At 32.2% G+C, this 22,948-nt stretch overlaps 1 protein-coding gene across 1 annotated transcript in view; it reads left to right on the forward strand.

The window, feature by feature from the left end:
* MYCBP2 (MYC binding protein 2, E3 ubiquitin protein ligase) overlaps positions 1–22,948 on the forward strand; it is a 260,417-nt gene that overhangs the window by 75,278 nt on the left and 162,191 nt on the right. The window contains exons 13-18 of the mRNA XM_008570270.1: positions 310–474; positions 2,676–2,834; positions 6,815–7,019; positions 12,241–12,386; positions 12,685–12,786; positions 21,875–21,982. Coding sequence (XP_008568492.1) covers positions 310–474; positions 2,676–2,834; positions 6,815–7,019; positions 12,241–12,386; positions 12,685–12,786; positions 21,875–21,982 — 885 coding nt within the window. The remainder of the gene's footprint in view (positions 1–309; positions 475–2,675; positions 2,835–6,814; positions 7,020–12,240; positions 12,387–12,684; positions 12,787–21,874; positions 21,983–22,948) is intronic.

Raw genomic sequence — 22,948 nt, forward strand, 5'->3', positions numbered from 1 at the left:
TAGTAGAAGACTGGTGTTTCCCAGTGGGAATTTTAATGTGTTGCCAAGAAGGAGGATCTGCCAGTGATAGCCTAAATATTAATTGACCAGATGAGGCTGGCAGGTTGATTCATTTTAGTTGACATGTTAGGAACTCTAAGGCTTTGTGAAAAATGTGTAAATTATATAATGCTGATTTATAATTGTGGAATTAATGCAAATGACGTGGTTTTTTCCCCCTTGAGCTTATATATAAACCATTATTATTATTGTTTGTACATAAATGCCTTAAATTAATTTTATTTATTTATTTATTTATTTATTTTTAAGCTAAGAGCAGACGGCAGTCAAAACCCTATAAACCTAAAAAGATAATTAAGATGGAAGGAAAGATTGTGGTGTATACAGCCTGCAATAATGGAAGTAGTTCTGTTATTTCTAAAGATGGAGAACTATATATGTTTGGAAAAGATGCCATTTACTCTGATAGTTCAAGTAAGTTAAAAAAAAAATAAGCATCATTTCACTTTTATGTAAAGAAGGCCCAATACTAGTCATTATGGATTTCAAAGATATGTCTAGAAAATTAACATTTGTAGCACACTTTCTCTGCATTTTTCATATTTCCTTCAAAATGTGAAACATGTTGGAAAGAAATTTTCCGTCGTATCTTGTCACTAGGAGCACTGTTCCTAGTTTCATCCAGAGCTAATCATAGAGCTTGGCAAGAGAAGTTTCCCCCTAGCTGTTACTTTCTTTGGAAAGCTTTCTCTAGACTCAGGTGGTCATGTGACATGTCACTGGGGTAATGGTAGAACCCCGGGGTAATGATTTTTATAACAAAGCTGATTTATAATTGTGGAATTGCCTTCCTTGTTAAGGCCTTGAAGTGAGATTATGTCCCTCTTATTCACTGTTATATCCCCAGTGCCTGGCACTGTTTGGCACTTGGTAGGGTCTCAAGAATTACTTAAGTGACTGGGTGACTGATAAAACAAAAGTTTAAAGAAATGGATATGAGGGATAGAAATAGCTAATAAACAGTTTTATATTTTTTAACTCTAATCTGAAAAACTCAAATTTGGTCGCTAGATTTCCTTTCTAGCAGTTAGAAATGAGTAGAATGAATGAGGCATCCCTCTTGGAAGGATTTTATGTAAGATAAATATGTAAAGACTTTGAATTTCTTTGTAGAAAGGAAACCAGAATTAATAAAGTTTATGATTAGAAGTTTAAGTGATTGTTTCATGCTGAAGAAATGAAACATATAGGACATTTATAGTGATTAATTATTAAGTTAAGCTGTACTCAGGTGATGTGTGAGCAGCTTAATGTAATATTTAGATTCTCAGTTGGCTGTGACTGTTAGAGTGGTTTAAATTTTGGGGTGGGCCCATGTACAGTTTAAAAATACTGTTTGCTTGCTACAGTCCTCTTGGCTAGGGTTGATGGAAATTTACACATTTACTCAATATTATGCTTATTGAGCTATGACAATATGTAAGGGATTGGTGAACCAGACAGACATGGTCCCTGCCTTTTAGAGGATCTAAGAGACAATTGGGTATTATACAACTTTAATATTAGAGAGGTTTGGTTTAATGGTTATGGACATAAACTCAGATCCTGGTACCAGCACTATTTAGTTAGTTTATAGTTTACTTAGCTTTTTAGAGCTTTCTTTTTTTTTCTACCTTCAAAAGAGGGCTGTTGAGAATACCTAGCACAGAACCTGGCACATGTTGAGTCTCAAGAAATGTCAGCTGGTACTGTTAATAATAATGAATATTACTTTTGTAAGTGTACTAAAAGTGGACATTTTAAGGCATACTTAACAAAAAGTCCTAAACTAGTATAAGGTGAAAGCAAAGGCTCCCTTAAGGAAGTGATACCTGAGCTAATAATGTAGAACGGTTTTCCCAAATTGTGAAATGAGATTGATATTATTTATAATTTAAATAAAACAAATGCGTTAATTTAAAAATTTTTTATTTTAATGTATATTAGTGAAATAGTGAAATCAACACGCTTTCATTGTTACTGTTATTCCTACTTGATGTTTTAAAATGTTTCAGTCAATTTAAAGCTGATGTAAAGAATATTAAGTAGATGATGTGGGTGGCACTTGGATATGACAAGTATAATGAAGGTAATGAACGTAAGTGAAGTTTAGGAAATAGCTGTGCATTAGATTGTGGAAGAAAGCATTGTAGGTTTAAAAGGATTGAAAAATAATGCTTTGGAAAAACTTGTAGATTTCTACAAACACAATGCCATTTAAGTATACCATGGCAGGTGTTTCATTTTATTTTGCTGAGGCAGATCAAAGCAGGTAAAGTAAATGGGCTCCTTTGTGCTTGGTCAGAAAAGTTAGAGAACTATTGACCATTCTGAGTAGTGGTGAGAGGTACTAGCATTTGGAGCAAGCATTTAGAAGTAAGTTTGAGATAAGGTATAGTAAAGATTTATCCCAAGTCTGGATGGTAACATTTTAAGAGTCATTAAAAGTACATTACAAAACTACAAAATTAATTTGGCGATAACCTGCCAGTCTTTTGGTCACTTATTTCCCATTTTGGTAAGTTATTTTGCCCCGAAAAAATAACAAGTTCTTTATATAAGATAGTTCTTTTTCTAGGCTCAGAGGGCTTTTCTTGTTTTGTTTTGCTTTTATGAAATTTGTATCTTTCCTATAGGTTTGGTAACCGATTTGAAGGGTCATTTTGTAACTCAGGTAGCTATGGGCAAAGCTCACACTTGTGTTTTAATGAAGAATGGAGAAGTTTGGACATTTGGTGTAAATAATAAAGGACAGTGTGGACGAGACACTGGTGCCATGAACCAAGGAGGGAAAGGTAGGTGTTTAATTTTTAGATATTTAAATTTGTACTGTCTTTTCACTAGTTTTTTAGGACAACATAGTGAAGAATCTTACTCTTTTCAAAATGAATATCTCTTTGATTTTATACTTATGAATTAGGAAAACGACTGAATTTCTTTTATTTAATAATTACTGATAGAAGTACATCACTGGAAAAATCAAATATACTTTAGATTTTTAATTTCTGAGCAAATGAGTTGGTTTTCTTATATGTTCTAAATTCTGTGTAAAATATTGCCCCTTTGACATTTCTGGTGACTGAATTATTCTAGAAAAGTGAATTTTCCAAACTCTTTGTTATCCAGCTCCTTTTATACCACATATTTTTCAGTTTTAACCATTTTTGGCAACACTCTTTCTGGCAAATATTATCTTTTTATTTAACAATATGGACTATTTGTAATTTAATCTGTTCTGTACAACTAAGAGTGATTCTTATGAATATGTGAACATTTATCAAGGAAAGACTAACTTGAAGTTGCACCTCTTCATGTTATCCTTTGCCCCAACCCTCTGGCTATTGAAGGGAAGAGAAAGGTTTATCCTTTGATTGTCTTGCTTGTTGTAGTCTTGGTTTTTTGGTTTTTTTTAAATCGTGTGTCTACTTCATTCTTGGTCTTAGTTTTTACTTCTGGCTTCTATCAGTATGTGTATACCCTTCACTCCAATTTCTGGTTTTCTGTTTTTAATTTTGTAAGGGCTGGAAAATAAGACAATCCATGCACATTATTAGAAGTAAGCATTGAACTGTGCTTAAAGTACCAATAATTTTGAGGATTAAACTCTGTATAAATTAACAAAAACAAGTTTATCTCTTTTGGGGCCTTGATGGAAGACTCATCTATATCTCAGGAATCTGCTTATTTTTTCTTTGCCTCATTTGTGTGCATGTGTGTGTGTGCATTTAAGATATATTAGTTTTTAAAAGAACAAGTCTGTTAGAGTGTATCGATTTAAAAAAGAAGAAAGAATAAAAGAAAGAAATAGAGTATTTTGCAATGGAAATATTTTCTCTTCTTGCTAACCTTGTGAACCATAGTTTTAGATGATACCTGCTATGGCAAAGGGGAGAGAGTCAGTTTAATTTTTTATATATAATATAAATATCGATTTAAATTATGTTTTATAAGAGATCTGAGCTGAACAAAATTCTTTATTATTCTGAAACTCTTGTGAAAATTGGGCATAAATTTACACTTGTGTTCTAGATTCTCAGGAAATTTTGTAATAATCAAAATAAAATTGTTAAATGGTTTTTTAGTTAATAGGAATCATACCTACTCTGGATTGCAGAGTTGTAAAGAACATAAAGGGATTTTTAAAAGTCTTTTTAAACAAGAAAAGTACAGAAAATAATATTAAAATATAAAAAAATGATGTAGCTACCACCATGTCTTATCATTTTTAGCAGTTAAAAAAAAAAACTGGATAAGATTACAGATAAGATTCAGATTCCCTGTATTGCCCTTCCAAGGGGTAAAAAAAATGTAAGAACATGACTGAAAACACCTTTATCAAAGATCAAGAAACCATATATTACCAGCACCAGAATCTCTTTTTTATAATACTCTCCACTTACCATCTGCCTCCCCAGTTAACACCACAAATTAGTGTTGCTTATTTTTGCACTTTATGTAAATGGAATAGTGCAGTATGACCTCTTTTATGTCTAGTTTCTTTTCACTCACCTTTATGTTTATGAGATTCATCCATAGTTACAGGTAGTTGCATATTGTTAATTCTCATTGTTGTGTAGTATCAAATTGTGTATAGATACCACAGTTTTTAAGTCCTTTCTAGTATTATGGGCATTTGGGTAGTTTCTAGTTTGGGTTATTATGAGTAGTGTTGCTATGAACATTCTAATGAATGTCTTGTTGAAAATATGTGTGCATTTCTTTGATGTTTATAACTAGGAGTAGAATTGCTGGGCCTCTCACTTCGAATTTGCATTTTCTTGATTATTAATAGTGAGTTTGAACATCTCTTCCAACTTTTTAAAATTTTGCTTGCCTTTTTAAAAAATTGATTTGTAGGAGGCTTCTTGTGTATTGTATTGTATTGTATATATCTTTGACTAACCTATGATTTGTTTATGGTTTCATTTGTTGAATATAATTTTAAAATTTTGTTGTTAAAATCTTTAGTCTTTTTCTTTATGAATTTTTGCTTTATCTAGCCTGGTTGGGACTTTTATTTTCCATGTGAGTTAGAATCAGTTTATTTGCTTGGCATTGTGATTGGGATTGCGTCGAATGTACAGATTAATTTGAGGGTAGTAGTTATAGTACTGTTGGGATGATTAAATAAGTAATGCATGTAGAACCATGTACAAGTAAGTGCTTAGTATGTTTCAACTATTGTTGTTATTAGAAATAGAGTCACTCAGGCTTACTTCAGGATTACTTTATTCTAACTCTAGGCATAGTTATCTGATGCTTGGTTCTCTAATTTCTCAGTCTGCTCGTAGATCAGAAGTGCCAAAACCAAAAAAGGCTATACGATTTACTTCTGTGCTGTGTGTTTACTTCTTAATCCGCAGACCTGTACAGAGTGGTAGCTCTATGTGAGGTGCATTTTATCGGTAAAAGAAATAAGAGAGTTAAGGTTGACTAAGAATGAAAGATAAAGTGAGTAAAACATAACCTTGCCTTTAAGGATCTAAGTCTAGTAGGAAAGACAAACATTAAAAATAATTACTTGATTCCCACAGATTTGCTTTTCCCTCATAGGCTCTTAATAGTGCTATATGTTCCTTCATAACCCTAGTGCAGTTGTATTTTTAATATTTTTTGTATGGTTATTTGATTCATGTCTATCTTTCTCACTAGATTATAAGCTTTATAATAGCTCAGTATCATAGTGTTCAGTGCCTAGAGCACAGGAGTGCAGACTATAACCTGATGCCATATCTGCTCATCAGCCGTTTTTTGTAAAGCCCTACCAGCTAAAAATGGATTTCATTTGTAAAGGGTCATAAAAAAATGTGAAGAAAGATTTACATGGCCCACAGAGACTAAATTGTTTACAATCTGACCCTTTACAGCATTTGCTGACTCCTTGACATAAAGAAACTCCTACAGCATAGTAGATGTTCAATGAAAAAAAAAAAAAATAGTTGAATGAATTATAACACCATTTAAAAAGTTGTAATTGAGATATAAACAGGCTTTGAGGAGGAGGTAGTGACACTCCCTGGAAAAGGTAGTAAGTGCTTTCATAGGAAATTACTTCTGAGCTGAATTTTTGAAGGTCGAAAAGGAGTTTCTCTGGTAGACGAGGAAGGGAGAAGTAGGGGGGCAGGAATGAGTAAGAGGCCCTGCGCACATGAAATGAGTAAAAGGCCCTGAGCACATGAAAGGACACAGGATATTTGGAAAGCAGAGGGAATTTAGGTGCAGGTGGAATGTAGTTTGAATAGAAGAAATGAGGTTGGAAAAAATTGGGAGCCATATTGTGACTGTCTCTTGCTGAATTTTGTTCCTCTGAAGACCTTGGAAAGGCATTGGAGGTTTGTGAAGTCATAGGATCAAATATGTGCTTTAGGAAGCTGGTGCTGGCAGTGAGGGGGTGTTCTAGAGTAGGGGGACTCTTGACTCAGAATGTGATTAGGAGGCTTTCTTTGGTCTGTTGAAGGAAAGTGTTGGTAGTGAGGATGGAAAAGAGAGACTAAAATCAGAAAAGATTTCAAAGTAAGATTGACAGAAAGTAACAGCTAAGATATGTGTTTGACAAAAGCCTTCTCTGCCTCCTTTTGCAGAAAGAAAATGGGGAGAACATTTATTAGTGGTCCCTATATTAAATTTTATTTTTGTTAATCTTATATTTTAGCACTTTTTTTTATAATCGCTTGGATTAGCATGTTATTATGTATTTTTAATTGGGAAATATAATTACCCATTTTTTAGACATTGGAATAATCTACATAAAATTATAAATTGATCTGTCTAATAGGGTTTGGAGTTGAAAATATGGCAACAGCGATGGATGAAGACTTGGAAGAAGAACTAGATGAAAAAGATGAGAAGTCCATGATGTGCCCTCCAGGCATGCATAAATGGAAGCTGGAACAGTGCATGGTGTGCACTGTCTGTGGAGACTGTACAGGTTATGGAGCCAGCTGTGTCAGTAGTGGGCGTCCAGACAGAGTCCCTGGAGGGTAAGAAAATGACTCCTGCTGAAGAAAATATGCAGAACACATTTCTTTTCAAAATTATTCCACAATATGTTCTACTACTATGTCTTTTCTTAAGGGAATATTGGTATATACTTAAAATTTTTATAATTGTTTTCCGTTATACTGATTTCTAATATTAGTGTCATTTTGAGGTTTCCTTTCCTTCATTTGATTTATTTAAGCCATTATTTCAAAAAAGTTCATTAATTTCTTTAAGGCTTGGAGCTGTGTCTTTATCTGTATTTCTTTCCCGAGCCTGTTTGATGCCAAATAACTATTCATTTTTGTTGACCATGAATCTTTTCTTAAGTAGAATTATCAAATACCATGTAGACTATTCAATTAGGGGTATATCATGTTCTTTTAAATGTACCGTTTGCAGTCTTAGGAATTTTGGATGGTCTTGCATCTAAAGTTGCATCATACTTGTTATATTTGTCCCTGTTACATGTATCCTGTTATTGGACCATATTTTTTTTCAGGGTTCTATATTATTCTAAACTTAGTTAATACAGATGTGAGTTTGACAGAATAAGAATGTAAGTCTCTGCCTAGATTGTTAGGGAGAATTTTGAATCTGATTTTTGTATTGCCAGTTCCAGCCAATGCAATATAATGAGATGTCCTTTGTAAGATTAGATTTCTTATTATTGGCTGATTTGGGGGAGTAGAGGAAATTTTGTGAGAAGCCCAGAGTGAGGCCAGCCACCCCCACATCTCTGACCTCCTTATTTGGCAATTCTTTAGCAGTCAGGTGATTCTTTTCAAATATTGTCTGGATCTACTACCCGCTAAGTATTTCTTATCTGAAATGCTTGAGACCAGAAGTGTTTCAGATTTTGGATGTTTTTCAGATTTTGGAATATTTGTAGCATACATACTGGTCGAGCATCCTTAATCCGAAAATCAGAAGTCCTTCAGTGAGTATTTTCTTTGGACGCTCAGAAAAGTTTCATATTTTGGAGCATTTCAGATTTTGGATTTTTTGTTATGAAAGCTCAAGCTAGATGAGTTTATTTCTAGGTTTATGCTTGGCCTATCATAGTTAAATAGATCATATATGTAACAGGCCTTTTTTTTAAAAGGCTATTGAAATATTATCATCTTTTAAAGATAAATTTTCTTTATATTATTAACCTAAGCAAAAATATTTTCTCTCTTTATTAAAGGATAATATTTATTCTACAGAGCTTTGTATTTGGCTCTGTTTTCTGTTTTAACTTAATTGTACTTGGTTAGGTACCATCCAGATAGGTCTATATGGATGCTTTATAATCTAACTTGTTTATTTTTAAATTTAGTTGGATACGGAAAGAATCTTGTATTTTTCTTTAACAGTGCTATAGTAATTGAAATTTGTCCTCCTGGATATCTCCTAAACTATTTCTACTGAAGTTCAGTGTTCTAGTCTTTGAGCTTATACAACTCATATATATCATAAACAGATCTCTGAATTATGTGGTCCCTTCTGAAATCAATTATTTTTCTTTGTATGCTTTTTTTTGCCTAGAGTGACTTATACAGTTTCTGATATTTATAGACCTATATGGATGGTACCAACCAAGTACAATGATTTCTTTATTAATGAAGCAAAATAAATATATGAATATATGAATAAAGTTAACATAGGAAAACTAAGGACTATTAAAGATGACTTCAATTATTATAAAATTGTGATTACATACTTAGAATAAATTTAGAGTTAAACATTTTTTTCAATTTTTTTATTGTGTTAAAATACATATAACATAAGATCGACCATCTTAACTGTTTTTAAAGGTATAGTTCAGTGGTATTAAATACATTTGTAATATTGTGCAGACACCACCACCACCATCTATCTACATAATTTTTCTGTCTTGCAAAACTGAAACTCTGTACCCAATTTCGCCATTCTCTCCAGCCTCTGGAAACCACTATTCTACTTTCTGTCTCCATAATTATGTCTACTTTAAATACCTCATATAAGAATCATACAGTATTTGTCTTTTTGTGACTGGTTTGTTTCACTTAGCATAATGTCCTCAGGTTTCATTCATGTTGTAGCATATATCAAAATTTCCTTCTTTCTTAAGGCTGTATAATATTCCATTGTATGTATATACCACATTTTGCCTTATCTATTCACCCATTCATATTCCATGTTTTAGCTTCTGTGTATAATGCTGCTGTGAACATGGGTGTGCAAATAACCTCTTAGAGACCCTGCTTGCAGTTCTTTTGGGTATATACGCAGAAGTGGAATTGCTGGATCATATGGTAATTCTATTTTCAATCTTTTGAGGAACTGCCATACTGTTTTCTATACTGACTGTACCATTTTACATTCCCACCAGCAGTGCACAAGTTTTCTAATTCCTCCAAATCCTCACCAACAGTTGTTATTTTCTGTCATTTTGATAGTAGCCATCTTTGTGGGTGTGAGGTGGTATCTCATAATAGTTTTGATTTGAATTTTCCTCATGATTAGGGATGTTGAGCATCTTTTCATTTGCTTCCTACCTGTTTATATATCTTCTTTGGAGAAATATCTATTCAAGTCCTTTGTCCATTTTTGAATCAAGTTTTTTGGGTTTTTTTATTGTTGAGTTTTAGCAGTTCTCTGTATATTCTACAGATATATGATTTGCAAATTAAAAATTATAGCTGTCAGTTGCCTTTTTACTCTGTTGACGTGTCCTTTTGATGCACAAAATTTTTTAATTTTCATGTGGTTCAGTTTTTCTGTTTTTTCTTTCGTTGCCTGTGCCTTTGGTATCACAGCCAAGAAATCATTGCCAAATCCAGTGTCGTGAAGTGTTTGCCCTAGGTTTTCTCCTAGGAGTTTTGTATAGTTTTAGGTCTTACATTTAGGTGTTTGGTCTATTTTAAGTTAATTTTTGTATATGGTATAAGGTAAGAGTTAAACTTCATTCCTTTGCATGTGGATATCCAGTTTACCCAGCACCATTTTTTGAAAAGGCTGTCCTTTCCCCATTGAATGGTCTTGAGACCCTTGTCAAAAATCATTTGACCATATATGCAAGGGTTTATTTCCAGGCTGTCTGTTCTATTCCATTGATCTATATGACTGCCTTTATGCTAGTACCACACTGTTTTGATTACTGTAGATTTGTACTAAGTTTTGAAGTCAGGAAGTGTGAGTATTTTGTCCTTTTTCAGGATTGTTTGGCTATTTGGGGTCTCTAGAGATTTCATATGAATTTTAGGATAGTTTTTTTCTGTTTCTGCCAAAAAACATCATTGGGATTTTGATACAGATTGCATTGGATCTGTAGATTGCTTTGGGTGGTACTGGTAACAATATTAAGTCTTCCAACCCATGAACATGGGATGTGTTTCTGTTATTTATGTCCTCTTTAATTTCTTTCAGCAATGTTTTGTAGTTTTCATTATACATGTCTTGGTTAGGTCTTAACTTCCTTGTTGAAGTTAATTGCTAAGTGTTTTATTCTTTTTGATGCTATTCTAAATGTGACTGTTTTGTAATTTCTTTTTCAGATTGTTCATTGTTAGTGTTCAGAAATGCAACTGATTTTTGTGTGTTGACTTTGTATCCTGCTACTTGGCTGAATTCATTTATTAGTTCTACCAGTTTTTTGGTGTGGAATCTTTAGAGTTTTCTACATTTGAGACCGAATCATCTGTGAACAGAGATAATTTTACTTCTTCCTTTCAAATTTGGATGCCTTTATTTCTTTTTCTTGCCTAATTGCTCCAACTAGGACTTCCAGTGCTATGTTGAATAAAAGAGGTGAAAGTAGTCCTCCTTTTCTTGTTGCTGACCTTAGAGGAAAAGCTTTCAGTCTCTCACCATTGAGTATCTTGTTCACTGTAAGTTTTTTATATATGGCTTTTATTATGTTGAGGTAGTTTCTTTCTGTTTTTAGTTGTTGAGTGTTTGTATTATGAAAGGGTATTGAGTTTTGTCATATTCTTTTTCTGCATCAGTTGAGATGATCATGTGTTTTTTTCCTTCATTCTCCGAAGTATTACATTGATAGATTTTCATATATTACATTCCAGGAATAAATCTCACCTGTTCATAGTATATAATCCTTTTAATATCCTACTGAATTCAGTGTTAGTATTTTGCTGAGGATTTTTGCATCGGTGTTCATAAAGGGTATTGTTCTGTAGTTTTGGGGGATTTGTCTTACAGTGTCTGTCTGTCTTTGGTATCAGGGTAATTGTGGCCTCATAGAATGAGTTAGGAAGTGTTCTCTCCTCTTCAATAATTTTAGGAATAGTCTGAGAAGGATTGGTATTGCAAACACACTATTTTAAATAGTGGTTTCTGTGGACAGTTCGCTAGGGCATATTAATATATCATAGTTTTTACTGTGTATTAAATGATTCTTCAAATTTTCCATAGTGCTTACTTTTAAAAGCCAGAAAATTTCAGTGTCTAGCTGCGTCTTTCAGAGTGCTGCCAGGTCGATTCTTCCTCATGTACCTTTACAAATCTGGATAGCCAGGGGTACACAAGGCTGTCAAAAGTTTTTAAGGACAGATCTAATGAATAACGTTAAAGCTATGACTTCCACATCTACAAAATATGTGACTAAGATGTTAGTTGTTGACTGACCCCATAGCCACTTCTTGGAGTGTTCTTGTCTTTTTGTTATAAACAGATGTCGTAAGGTTCAGAATTGATATGAAAGGGAGAAAGAGGAAAAAGAACAGGTAGTTGGACACAATGAAAGAAGAAAATGGGAGATGATGGCATATAAAGAAGGGTTGAGGGGGAGGAAACATAATGTATGAAGCTCGTGAGCTGGACTCACTCACTGAAGGCTGCCAATACCTACCTTAACTTATCTGCTACATAGCAAAGTTGTTTGTTTACTTGTTTTTTTAGCCAACCAACCCATTCAGTCCACTTTATACTGAAGCTGCTGGTGCTTTACTAACTGTGAAAACTTTTGAAACACTGTTTTTGTTAATAGTAGCTTTGAGGACAGCAGAATCCGCCTGTATTTTCTGTAGAAATATACCAATTATGTCTATTAGGAGCTTAATAAATCCTTTTTTTAATTATTCTTCTCTTCATACCTTTTCTTTAAAATCAACATCCTGACCTGAAGAAGTGATTTCATTGCTGATTTATTTAATTTAACTTTATTTCATAAATCTGGGAAAGAAGTTATGGAAAAGAATTTTAAGGAAAGATCGGAAGGATTTCATTTGTCCCTTTTTTTAGGATCTGTGGTTGTGGTTCTGGAGAATCTGGCTGTGCTGTGTGTGGATGTTGCAAGGCTTGTGCAAGAGAGTTGGATGGTCAAGAAGCAAGACAAAGAGGAATTCTTGATGCAGTGAAAGAAATGATACCTTTAGATCTTCTTTTAGGTAATTTGACTGATGATAGTATACATCTTGTCCTCAACTCAGCAATTCTGATAGTTTCAACAATTTCTATTAGATATGTTAAAAAATTAAGATAATAGTTAATATATGCAATACTCTTCTTACGATAACTGACAATATGACATTTAAGGGATAAGATTCTTTTTCCCTTTTTTGCTAAGAATTCTTGCAGTAAAAATATAATGTTTTTGCTAGCTTTTACTTTCTTGAATTTTGTGTAGTTCTGTCATAGCTATTAGTTAACATACATGTTTTTTTTTTTTTCTTGTCAATCATCTAGCTGTCCCAGTACCTGGGGTTAACATTGAAGAACACCTTCAGTTGCGACAAGAAGAAAAACGTCAGCGTGTAATCAGAAGACACAGATTAGAGGAAGGAAGAGGTAAGATGTAGCTACAGAGAAAAAGTATATGAAAATCCATTTTCTTACCCTATATTGAGACCACTGAAAAGTTTACAGAATAGGCTGATTTGGTAATAAATTATTAAAATTAAAGTTAATAACATTCTGGTAACTAATGAAAATAATATGAAAATATTCAGGATATTTATAATTGTGCTAATCACATACATTTAATTCAGTAGGGTTTTAATGGCATAAGTTACTGTATTAAGAATTGTGCCATCTGCCAAGTTGCAATAAGTATTAGCAATGGCAACTTTAAAAAATGTACGAATTCTAATAACTTGTCCTACCCAGACTTTGGATTCATCTATTTGAACATGGAACAAAATTCACTTTAATCTAGTCTTCTCTTTTCTGTATTCTTAGTCATTGACAATCATTATCATTTGGGCATAGTCCCACCATGCTTCCCTCCAATTCAGTGCACAATTATGTGTCTTTTTTTTTTTTTTTTTTTTTTTTTTTTTTTTTTTTTTTTTTTTTTTGGAGAAAACTTATTCTAGTGATGTACAAGAAGAGTAAGTTGGAAAGTCTGCCGGTTTTATTTGCAAAGATAAGTTTATCATTTGTCTTTTCCTCATTAGTTATGACTATTTCTGGGCCTGAAAATAAGTTGAACAGTTTTTACAATTATCTAACAAGTAGTGTTAAATACAAGTATTACTAAAGCTATTGTTGCCCAATAGAATCTTTTCTTTGTAGGATTAAGACAAGTTGTTACAGAGGTCTGTGATTTTATTTCTGTTAGACAAAATCTTCACTACAAATATTTATTGATATTGCATATTTTAAATACTTATTAGAAATGTCATAATATTTGATATATGAGATAAACTTGTTATCCATTTAACCATCATCATGTGTTTTTTCTAGCTTTTTTTTAAATGTAAAATGGAATAAGTAGCAAAATATATAGTACACATGGTAAATTTTATTTTTATTAATGTGTGAAACATATGCTTAGAACATGAAGATTATTTCTTATAGCATCTGATAATGTTGATTGATGCAAGTGAATCTTTGCTATCAAGTTTGGCTTTGCTTACATAAAATTGTTTCCTTTGAAAGATATTTTAATGAGGTTAATGTATACACTGTCATTATTTACTTTATTCAGGGCACTTCAAAAAGTTCGTGGAAAAATAAAAGATAATATGAATTCTTTTATGAACTTTTTGAAGTACTCATATAAATATATAGGAAAATTACATATTAAATGTTTCTTAGAAAATAGGATAAAATTTAACTTCTGGGTCTTTCTGATGTATGGTGATTAAGTGATAATTCCTTTTATGTTAATGATATGATTTGCTTAATGTTAATTATCAGTGTATCTCTTTACTACCTGTTTTTTCTTTACTTGGAAATAGTAAGTTGATTCATATGAATTCATATGAAAAACGTAGCAGTTCCTTATGTTTCAACCCAAGTATAGCAAATCCTTATGATGACATTTAATTACTTGCTTAATGCTGCATTTCTAGTTACTCTTTTTTCCCCCTCCAAAAAAAAGCTATTTTTCTCTAGGTGTAGTATATTTCTGCATACCAGAAATAAAGGAACATTGAATTATGCATTGGTAATTTGGCATAACTTGGTGATTGCAGGATATTCTTTTGCCATTCATTGAAAAATGTGTCATAGACCTTTAAACGTTAATATAAACACTAACCATTTAAATGTTTAAAAACTGTTTCACTAGTTAACTTTTTAAGGAAATTACATTATTGATTTTACAAACAGACATAGGTTCTGGGCAGTGAGTGTTTAAGAGGGTACTTCAGAAAGATCATGGAAAGATTTGTATTATCTTTTAATTCTTTTTTTTCATAAACCTTTTAAAGTACCCTTGTATTTTGTGACAAATAGTTTTCATATGTAATCCTAAATATATAGAAACATTTTAATAGCAACACTTCATTCATATGATTGGTGCACAAAAATTTTGTCTCATCCTTATTTTTTGGCTGAACTCTTCCTTACACATATCACCCTCTTTCATGTTTGTTAAAACAGAATATGTAGTAAATACCTTTTCCTGATGAGTTGAGATCTTCATTATAGACCTCAATTATGCCAGTCCTTGCTTTGCATGGTACTGAACTTAACCAAAATTTGTTCATATTGGAACCGTGTCCTCCCTTTGCAGAGTCACCACAGTTACTATAGGATCATGCAAAGGGAGAACACAATTATCATGTTTGTGTTTCACTTAACAATACCCTGCAAAGTGATGCCTGTTTGTACATTTTATAAAAATACTTTTACTTTTAAATAGGAATTCCAACCATATATCCATTTTTAAAAAGTCAGACTTCAGAATCATATTCAGTGACTTTGGAAATTCTTATGCTATATTAAATAATTAAAAAGAAGTATGCTGATATCACACTTTTATGATCTTATCTTTAAATTCCTTCTTAGCACTCATTACAGCAATTTTATAAGAAAAGAAATTTTTACAAGAAAACAGTTAAATGTACGCAGAGATATACCCACACTTGCATAGAGTAGAACTAGAATGATGAATACCAAAACATTAAGTGTTTTTTCCTGAGATGTGAGTTTATAGGTGATTTTTATTTCCTTTTTTATAATTTGTTTTCTAAATATTCTCTGATAAGCATATTACTTTATGAACAGAGTAAGAGTTATGTTTTAAAATTTAAGCCATATTTTTGATAAATTATAGATTAGTTTTAAGGCATTTACACTTTGCCTTTGCTTTTTTAAAATAGTTTTATTTTAATTAGATGGAAGAATCCCTTTCAGGTGCCATGCTTCTCTCTTATTTTTAGGGCAGTGGTTCTGAAAGTGGTCTCAAAGGGATCAGCATCACTTGGGCACTTGTTAGAAGTACTAGTCTCCAGGCCATAGCCCAGACCTCCTGACTCAAAAACTCGGAGAGTAGGATCCAGCAAACTGTGATTTTGCAAGCCTTCCAGGTGATTCTGGTGGTGCCAAAGTATGACAACCCCTGTTCTAAGTCAGTGTTGTTTATGGATTGTCCCATTGACATCAGAATCATCTGGACTTAATGAATCAGAATTTCTGGGTTAAGAGTCCTGGAAACAGACTTGAGTCTCATGCACAATGTTATAGGGCTCTTCTCTGGCATTGTGCTAGAGAAGATTGTTAGTGTTGCTTTGTTTTCATGAGGAACAGAAGTGTCAAATAAATTTTTAGTGTTCAAGCTGCCACACATACTTGTCTTTTATTTTCTTGGCCTCTGCTTGGCACTTTTTAGATACTTTTTAGTTCAATAATATGTTAGAAATTATGCTCGTCAGCACAGGCTTTTTACCTGTGTTGTGTTTCAGAACTTCAGGATTAGATTATGTTAAATTATTTTACTTGTCTATCATTCTGTTCACCAAGTCTTTGTTAATTGCTTCTAAGTTGATCAGAATTTTAGGACCTAGCTCTTGTAATTAAGCTTTGCTTAGTCAGCCTCAGGCTTATTGATGTAAGTTAGGTATTGTTTATGACACAAGGTCTCCTAAAATGGAATGTGCTATTGAAACCCCAAAAAGCAATGTTATTGCTGCTTTTTGAAAAAATTTGGAATTTTGTCTTTAATTTGAATTTTTGTGCTGGGACTTGTATTAACTTTATAAGTGAAGTGCTTGTTCAGTGGAATTCTTAAGTAGAACTTTCTAAGTCATCAGAGGAACTAATGGATGTTTGTGTCAATGATCTTTTCTTTACATTTCTTTTCACTCTATTGTAAGGAAAACTAAACTCTAGTAATGTTGGCTCCTTTTCTTTTGTTGCCCTTTAAGTGTCAAATCAAAATTTTATGACTGTATAAATGGAGTGAACCCATGTCCGGGCTTGCCTGGGAGAGCTCCATTTTATGTCTGCTGTCCAGGGATATTCTTATAGTGTCCTATTTTACTCTCAGTAGAATCTCATTTGGATAATAAGTTATATGGTTAACCTAGCTATATGGCACAGTGGTTAAGAGCTTGGGTTCTGAAGTTAGGATTTTGATCAAATCCTGGCTCTTACCTTGTCCTTACCTTTAAAATGGGGATAACGATTGTACCTACCTAACTAGAGATGTTAATGAGGATTGATACACATAAAAATGCCTAGCTTGTACTAAGCCCTAAGTAAATGTTTGATGATGATGATGATGGTGGTGGTGGTGGTGGTGGTGGTGGTGGGGATGGTGCGCTATTTAGTAGACTTTTATTCTCGTTGAGCTTGACTCGTTTCTAACTCTGGCCTTGGCTTAATTGCTTTTCTTACAAAATTCAGGTGCTAATTACAAAACTTTGATTATTATTAAGAAAAATCCCAACAGCTTCACTAAAATAAAATAGATTCAATTTTGATAGGAAAAAAATCAGTTTCCCATAAATTAGAATATAAAAACAAAGTTGTTATAATCTCTCTACTTTCAAAGTGATTGAGTTGATGATGCTCTTAATATTTAAGTGTCTAAAACTGTTTTCTTGATTAGACACATCAAATTCAGTATTATTCCAATGCCACATAAAAGTCTCTTTTTACATTGAAGTATTATATGAAGCATTTAAGAAAATATAAAAAAAAAAGATCAGTATGATTCTTCATGCAAAGATAACCACTGATAGAATTTTGAGGTAATTTCTTATAATTTTTTGATGCATGATTTTTTGCTTAGTTATTTCATATAATTTTATACTTCCATACATATTGGTATCCTATTTTTCCTCTCATAAAGTATTTGCTCTATTGCAAATACCATGTTAAAGTAGTATAGGAATTTAGGTCAAAGATTTTTCCACAAACCTACCCTTTAATTCAATTATTGTTTTTATTTATATCATTGTCATTTTCTAATCAACTTTTACACATTTTCATTTATATCACTGAATGAATTTTGTTTTATATATTTGCTTATTGTTATATACATTTTTATATTTTGCTAGTATTTTTTCCTTGCCTTCCCAACCAAGCAAATGGGGTTAATAGTCTAATAGGTATACTTTCATATCTTACTCTATAAAAATGTAATCGTGTGCAGATATCTACAAATATGTTAAAGTATAGACATATGTTTATTTACAGAAGTAGTATTGACATATACATTTGCAACATCCTTTCTCATTTTACAATTCAACATGACACACCAGCTCAGTAAATATGGACCTACCACATTCTACTTAGTAGCTACATAACATTTCATAATATGACTGTGCCACAGTTTTTGCAACCATTATTTTGTTGATGGGCATTCAGGTTATTTTCAGGGTTTTGTAGGTTTTGCTATAATAAATATTCTTAAACTTATAGCTGTGCATAGTGGAGCTTTTGTATATGTAGTAGAGAGTGTTTTAAGTTTTAACAGATATTTCACATTGTTTTTAAAATGTAGGAATTTATATTCTCAAGACTAATGTGTAGGAGTGGCATTTTCCTCTAGCCTCACCTATATTAGTTATTCTTTTAAAACTTGCAAAAAGTGGCGAACATGGCGAAATTAATCTAGTTAATTTAAATAATGCAAAGCATTTTCTGTATAAAAATTTCTTTATAAAATCTCATTGTAATGGCTGAATATTATTCCATTGAGTGGCTGTACCATAGTTTTTTATTATTACATTTGAGTTGTTTTTAATTTTTTGTTATAATTAATAAGATTATAGTAAATGTTTTGAGCTGAAATTTAAAGAATATATATTTTAGAATTTTCCTTAGGATAGGTTTGTAGAGTTGCAGTTCCTGGGTCAAAGGATGACATGCCAATAGCTTTCTGAAAGGCCTGTGCTATTTTACACTGCCACCAATTCTACACTTGCTGCCTACTTGCCTATGGATGGGCTCCAAATAACCCATTGTCTACACATGAATGGAAGGAGCTTTCAAATATCTAAATCTGGGTATTTCGTGACCCAGTTTTATTCACTCCCCTCCCACTGAAATAAATATACCAACAAGTTCTCTTAATTCTGTCTTAACTCTTTAATACCTGTGAATATGTCTACTTTTCAGAATCTCACTGCTGTTTCCTTAGCTCAGGCTACTTCTCTTCTTTGCCTGAATTATAACAAAAAGCTTTTCAACTTGTTTTACCTTATCTTAATCCTCTTCTAAGCTATTATCCACCTTCTAACAAGAATGTTTCTTCTGCAATGCACATCTGATCAGCACTTCTCTGTTTAAAACCAAAAGACTATTGATAGTCTTATGATGAATTCCACATTTTTATCTCTATAGCCTCATCTCTCTTTATTCTCATTCCTATTCCCCATCCCCCCTTTTTTTTTTTTTTTTCTGGATCTCTGAACCTTTATAGTACTGCCACCTCCTTTATTAGGTCTCAGCTATTGTATTGTTTTCTCTTCTTGTACCCCTAAACTCCCGAATTTTCTACCCTCAAGTTTTGTTAGCTGCCTTTTGTGTGCTTCCTCTTGTTATAGCACATTGTCTTAATTTCTTGTTTAGTTGCCTGTAAACCATTTCTCCACACCCCCCAATTAGACTGTGAGCTTCTTGAAGCAAGAGATTGTATCTTGTTTACCAAGTGTAACCCAGGACCTAGTATGATGCCTGAATCGTAATACGTCTTTGTTGACTAATTGAAAATAGTTCAGGGACTTCTCATCACCTCTAGAATGAAGTTTTACGGTGTAAAAAGGATTTAATTATCTGTTCTTTGTATACCTCTCTAAATTAAGTTCCCACCACTTTCTGCTTCACAAACTATTCTCCATTTCAGCTAAGTGTATTTTTAATGACTATACAATATTGTTTAACATCTTCATGCTTTTATAAATCCTGTTCCTTTGATCTGGAATGCCCTCTCTTTCCTTCCGTCTTGTTAAACTTTTTCTCACTCTTTGAAACCTCTCTGATTCATCCAAGTTGATTTGATTACTTTTTATCCTTCAGGATATAATGTGTACAGATGTCATTTGTCGCATTTTTTACAATATATTGCAGTTCTTTGTTTTTATTTCTGTTTTCCCTAGTGGACTGAGTTTCAGTGAGATCTGTGTCTTTGTCATTATATCCAGGATACCTAGTATCTGCTACATAGAAGATAAAAAAAATGTTTGGTAAATAAATTGATAATTGAACTATGTTTGTAAGAAGAATTATTTTAGTTCATGGGATACAATAGTATTTTAGAGCCTGAGTAGCTTTAATTTCTAGGCATGATTGTCTGTGGGCCTTCTAGATTTATATATAAAAAGATCGAATTTAGCGAGAAGCTAAATAATGAGTATTATGGGTGTAATATATCTTTATAGGGAGGAATAATATCCCAAGCACACCATGGACATCAGAAAGTAGTAATACAATTTAATATTATTATTATTATTATTTTAATATTTACACTTCTTTTGTGTAGTTGGAAAGTACTTTTTAGAGTAATTTATATTATATGCTTTAGTAAATCAACTGAAAAAATAATGCATGTTCAGGAAATAAGACATTTGTTCATATCAAAATATATTAATTTTATTACATTTTAGAAAGGAGCTCAGTTTACTCTTAGCTTGAAAATAATTGTCACTTTGTTACTGGGAAATAATATTTAGTTCTTCTGTTAACATTAAATTACCATGTTTTTATCCATAATCATCATAGATTATATTATTCTTGGTTTTTCATAAAACTGAGGCTACTTGCGTTTTTGTCTTATAATTGAAATAAGTTTTTCTACTGTATGTTTAACGAAAGGTCTTTGGTGTTTAATTTGGCATTTGTCAAATTTTATTACAAGGCAATAGGTTCAATTTGTCCCATCATTAGACAAACGAATTAAAGCTGAAGATCAGTAGAGATTATGAAAAAACTTGCTCCAATTAAAAATGTTATATACTGTCATAATTCTCTTTTCAAATAATGGTAACTGTCAAATTTAGAACATTTTGAAGCCATTTTGATATTGCTAAAACTCAAGGAAACTGTAGTTCTGTTCTATAAGAAAAAAAATAAAGTTTTAAGATATAAACTTCTTTTTCTTTTCATGCTAAATGTTAGTGGAGAAATGTGATTTTTTTATTTTATTAAGATTAATTTGTCTGTAGATTTTTTTCCCCTTAAATACTATGTGAGTGGAAACATAGTCACATGTCACTTACCAATGAGGAGACATTCTGAAAAATGGGCTGTTAGGTGATTTAGTTTTGTGTGAACATCAAGGAGTGTACTTACACAAACCTAGATGACATAGTCTACTACACACTTAGGCTATATAGTGTAGCCCTTATAATCTGATGGGACTGCTGTCATACATGTGGTTTGTCATTGACTGTAACATTAAGTGGTGAATAACTACAACTGTCATCTGTGTGAGTATGTATTTGCATATGTATGTATATGTGTATTGTGGCACTTCAGAGAAAAGTGATTTAAGGAAAGATGGTTAATCTTTCTAAAATGTTACTTAGGTTAGATGCCCCTCTTCACCATCAATATAAAGCTCGGGTTATTCTTGTTTCTGTGTGTGGCACACACACACATACCAGATCACAGAAATTTTTTGTTATTGTTTTGTTCTTGATCATCTGCTTTCTTCAATGTACATGTAGTAAATGTACATTTACAAGATGTAGTAATATCAATAACATTTTATCTTGGTTTTGTAGCAAGATTGATGTAGATATTAAACTTGAAAGACCTTTTTAAAACTTAATGATTAATTTAAAAATTAGTTCGTTTTTGGTATTTCAATAAGAAAGATTTGTTTTCAATGAATATATAGTTTACTAAGTTTGAATATATATGATATTAAAATATTTGTTAAGATATTTGTTTTATTTGAATTAGACTTCTTGATTTTCTGTTTGAGACTATTAGTGGCTATCCAATAATTTTATAAGTATAAAAGATGGGATTTGTACTTTATAAATTATATGTAAGATATTAACTTGTGTGTGGAGTGGTGAATAGGTTATTGTTGGGGGTGGGGTAGGGGAGTGGTGTGGTGGATTGGGAGAAAAGTATAATGTCCAAAACAATTAAGAATAAATTCTCATGCTTTTTAGTTTGAATTATTTTTTGTTCATTATAGTGTTTTCATTTTGTGAGCTTTTCTATGCACATACAAAATGTTTCTCCTCAGGCCCTCTTGTATTTGCTGGTCCTATTTTTATGAACCATCGAGAACAGGCTCTAGCCAGACTCAGATCCCATCCAGCACAGCTAAAGCATAAACGGGACAAGCACAAAGGTATTTGGTCTTCCTTATCAACTAGGTGGGAAACTTTCCCAATTTCTTCCACTTATTTGAGTTTTGTCTTTTGGAAAATGCACAAACCTGATTCTTCTACTTTGCTACTATCATTGTTATGTAACCTGAGGAGAAAGAACCTGCTGAAAGTGGTATTGTTTGTCAGTGATTGTCATGCTTCTTGTTTCATTTTTTGTTGTTAATTTTAATAAAGACGGCATTTTACAATGTATCTTTTTTCTTTTCCATTTCTTTTCATGAAGTTGAGGAAAATGGAAAAATAATTATTGCTTTCTGTTTTTTATCCTTTGTTATCTGTGTTACATGACTGTGATCTGGAATTTTATAGTCCTTTTTTTTGGAATACTGTTTATATGCTTTAGAATTAACAAAATTATTAAATTCAGTATATAAACTGGTAAGTTGACTGCCAATTAAAAATTTTCACCCTTTTAATATGAAAGTTTATGTATATGACATACATGAATATACAAATGTTTGATATTTGAGGGTTTAAGTAGAGTTAGATGTAAGCAAAATGTGAGTCATGTAAACCTGCTTCAGTCCTCGGAAACAGCCAGAGGTCTAACCAAATCTGTGAAGGACTAGGAATCTGTTTCTCTGTTATTTGAGATCTCAGAGTTCCGAGTTAATTAAGAATATTCCTAAAGCATACTTATTTTCTTTTAAGCCACAGATTATGGGTCAACTAAGAATAGGAAAGAATTTACTGCAGAGGATTTATAAATTTATATATAAATTCTGCCTTAAATCCTGGCATGTGAACCAGGGGCTCTTCATTGTGTAGTACAATTTGTAGTTGCTGTTTTCTTAAATGCTTAAGATAAGCTCTGCAAAATAGAATTGGAAGTTTTAAAAACACATATGCCATATAGAAAATTAATCTAATTAATGTTTTTTTCTTATTTTTCCTTTGATGCAAAACTGTTATAGTCTAATTTTTAA

Source organism: Galeopterus variegatus, unplaced genomic scaffold, assembly GCF_000696425.1.
Source record: "Galeopterus variegatus unplaced genomic scaffold, G_variegatus-3.0.2 Scaffold587, whole genome shotgun sequence".
NCBI classification, from domain to species: domain Eukaryota; kingdom Metazoa; phylum Chordata; class Mammalia; order Dermoptera; family Cynocephalidae; genus Galeopterus; species Galeopterus variegatus.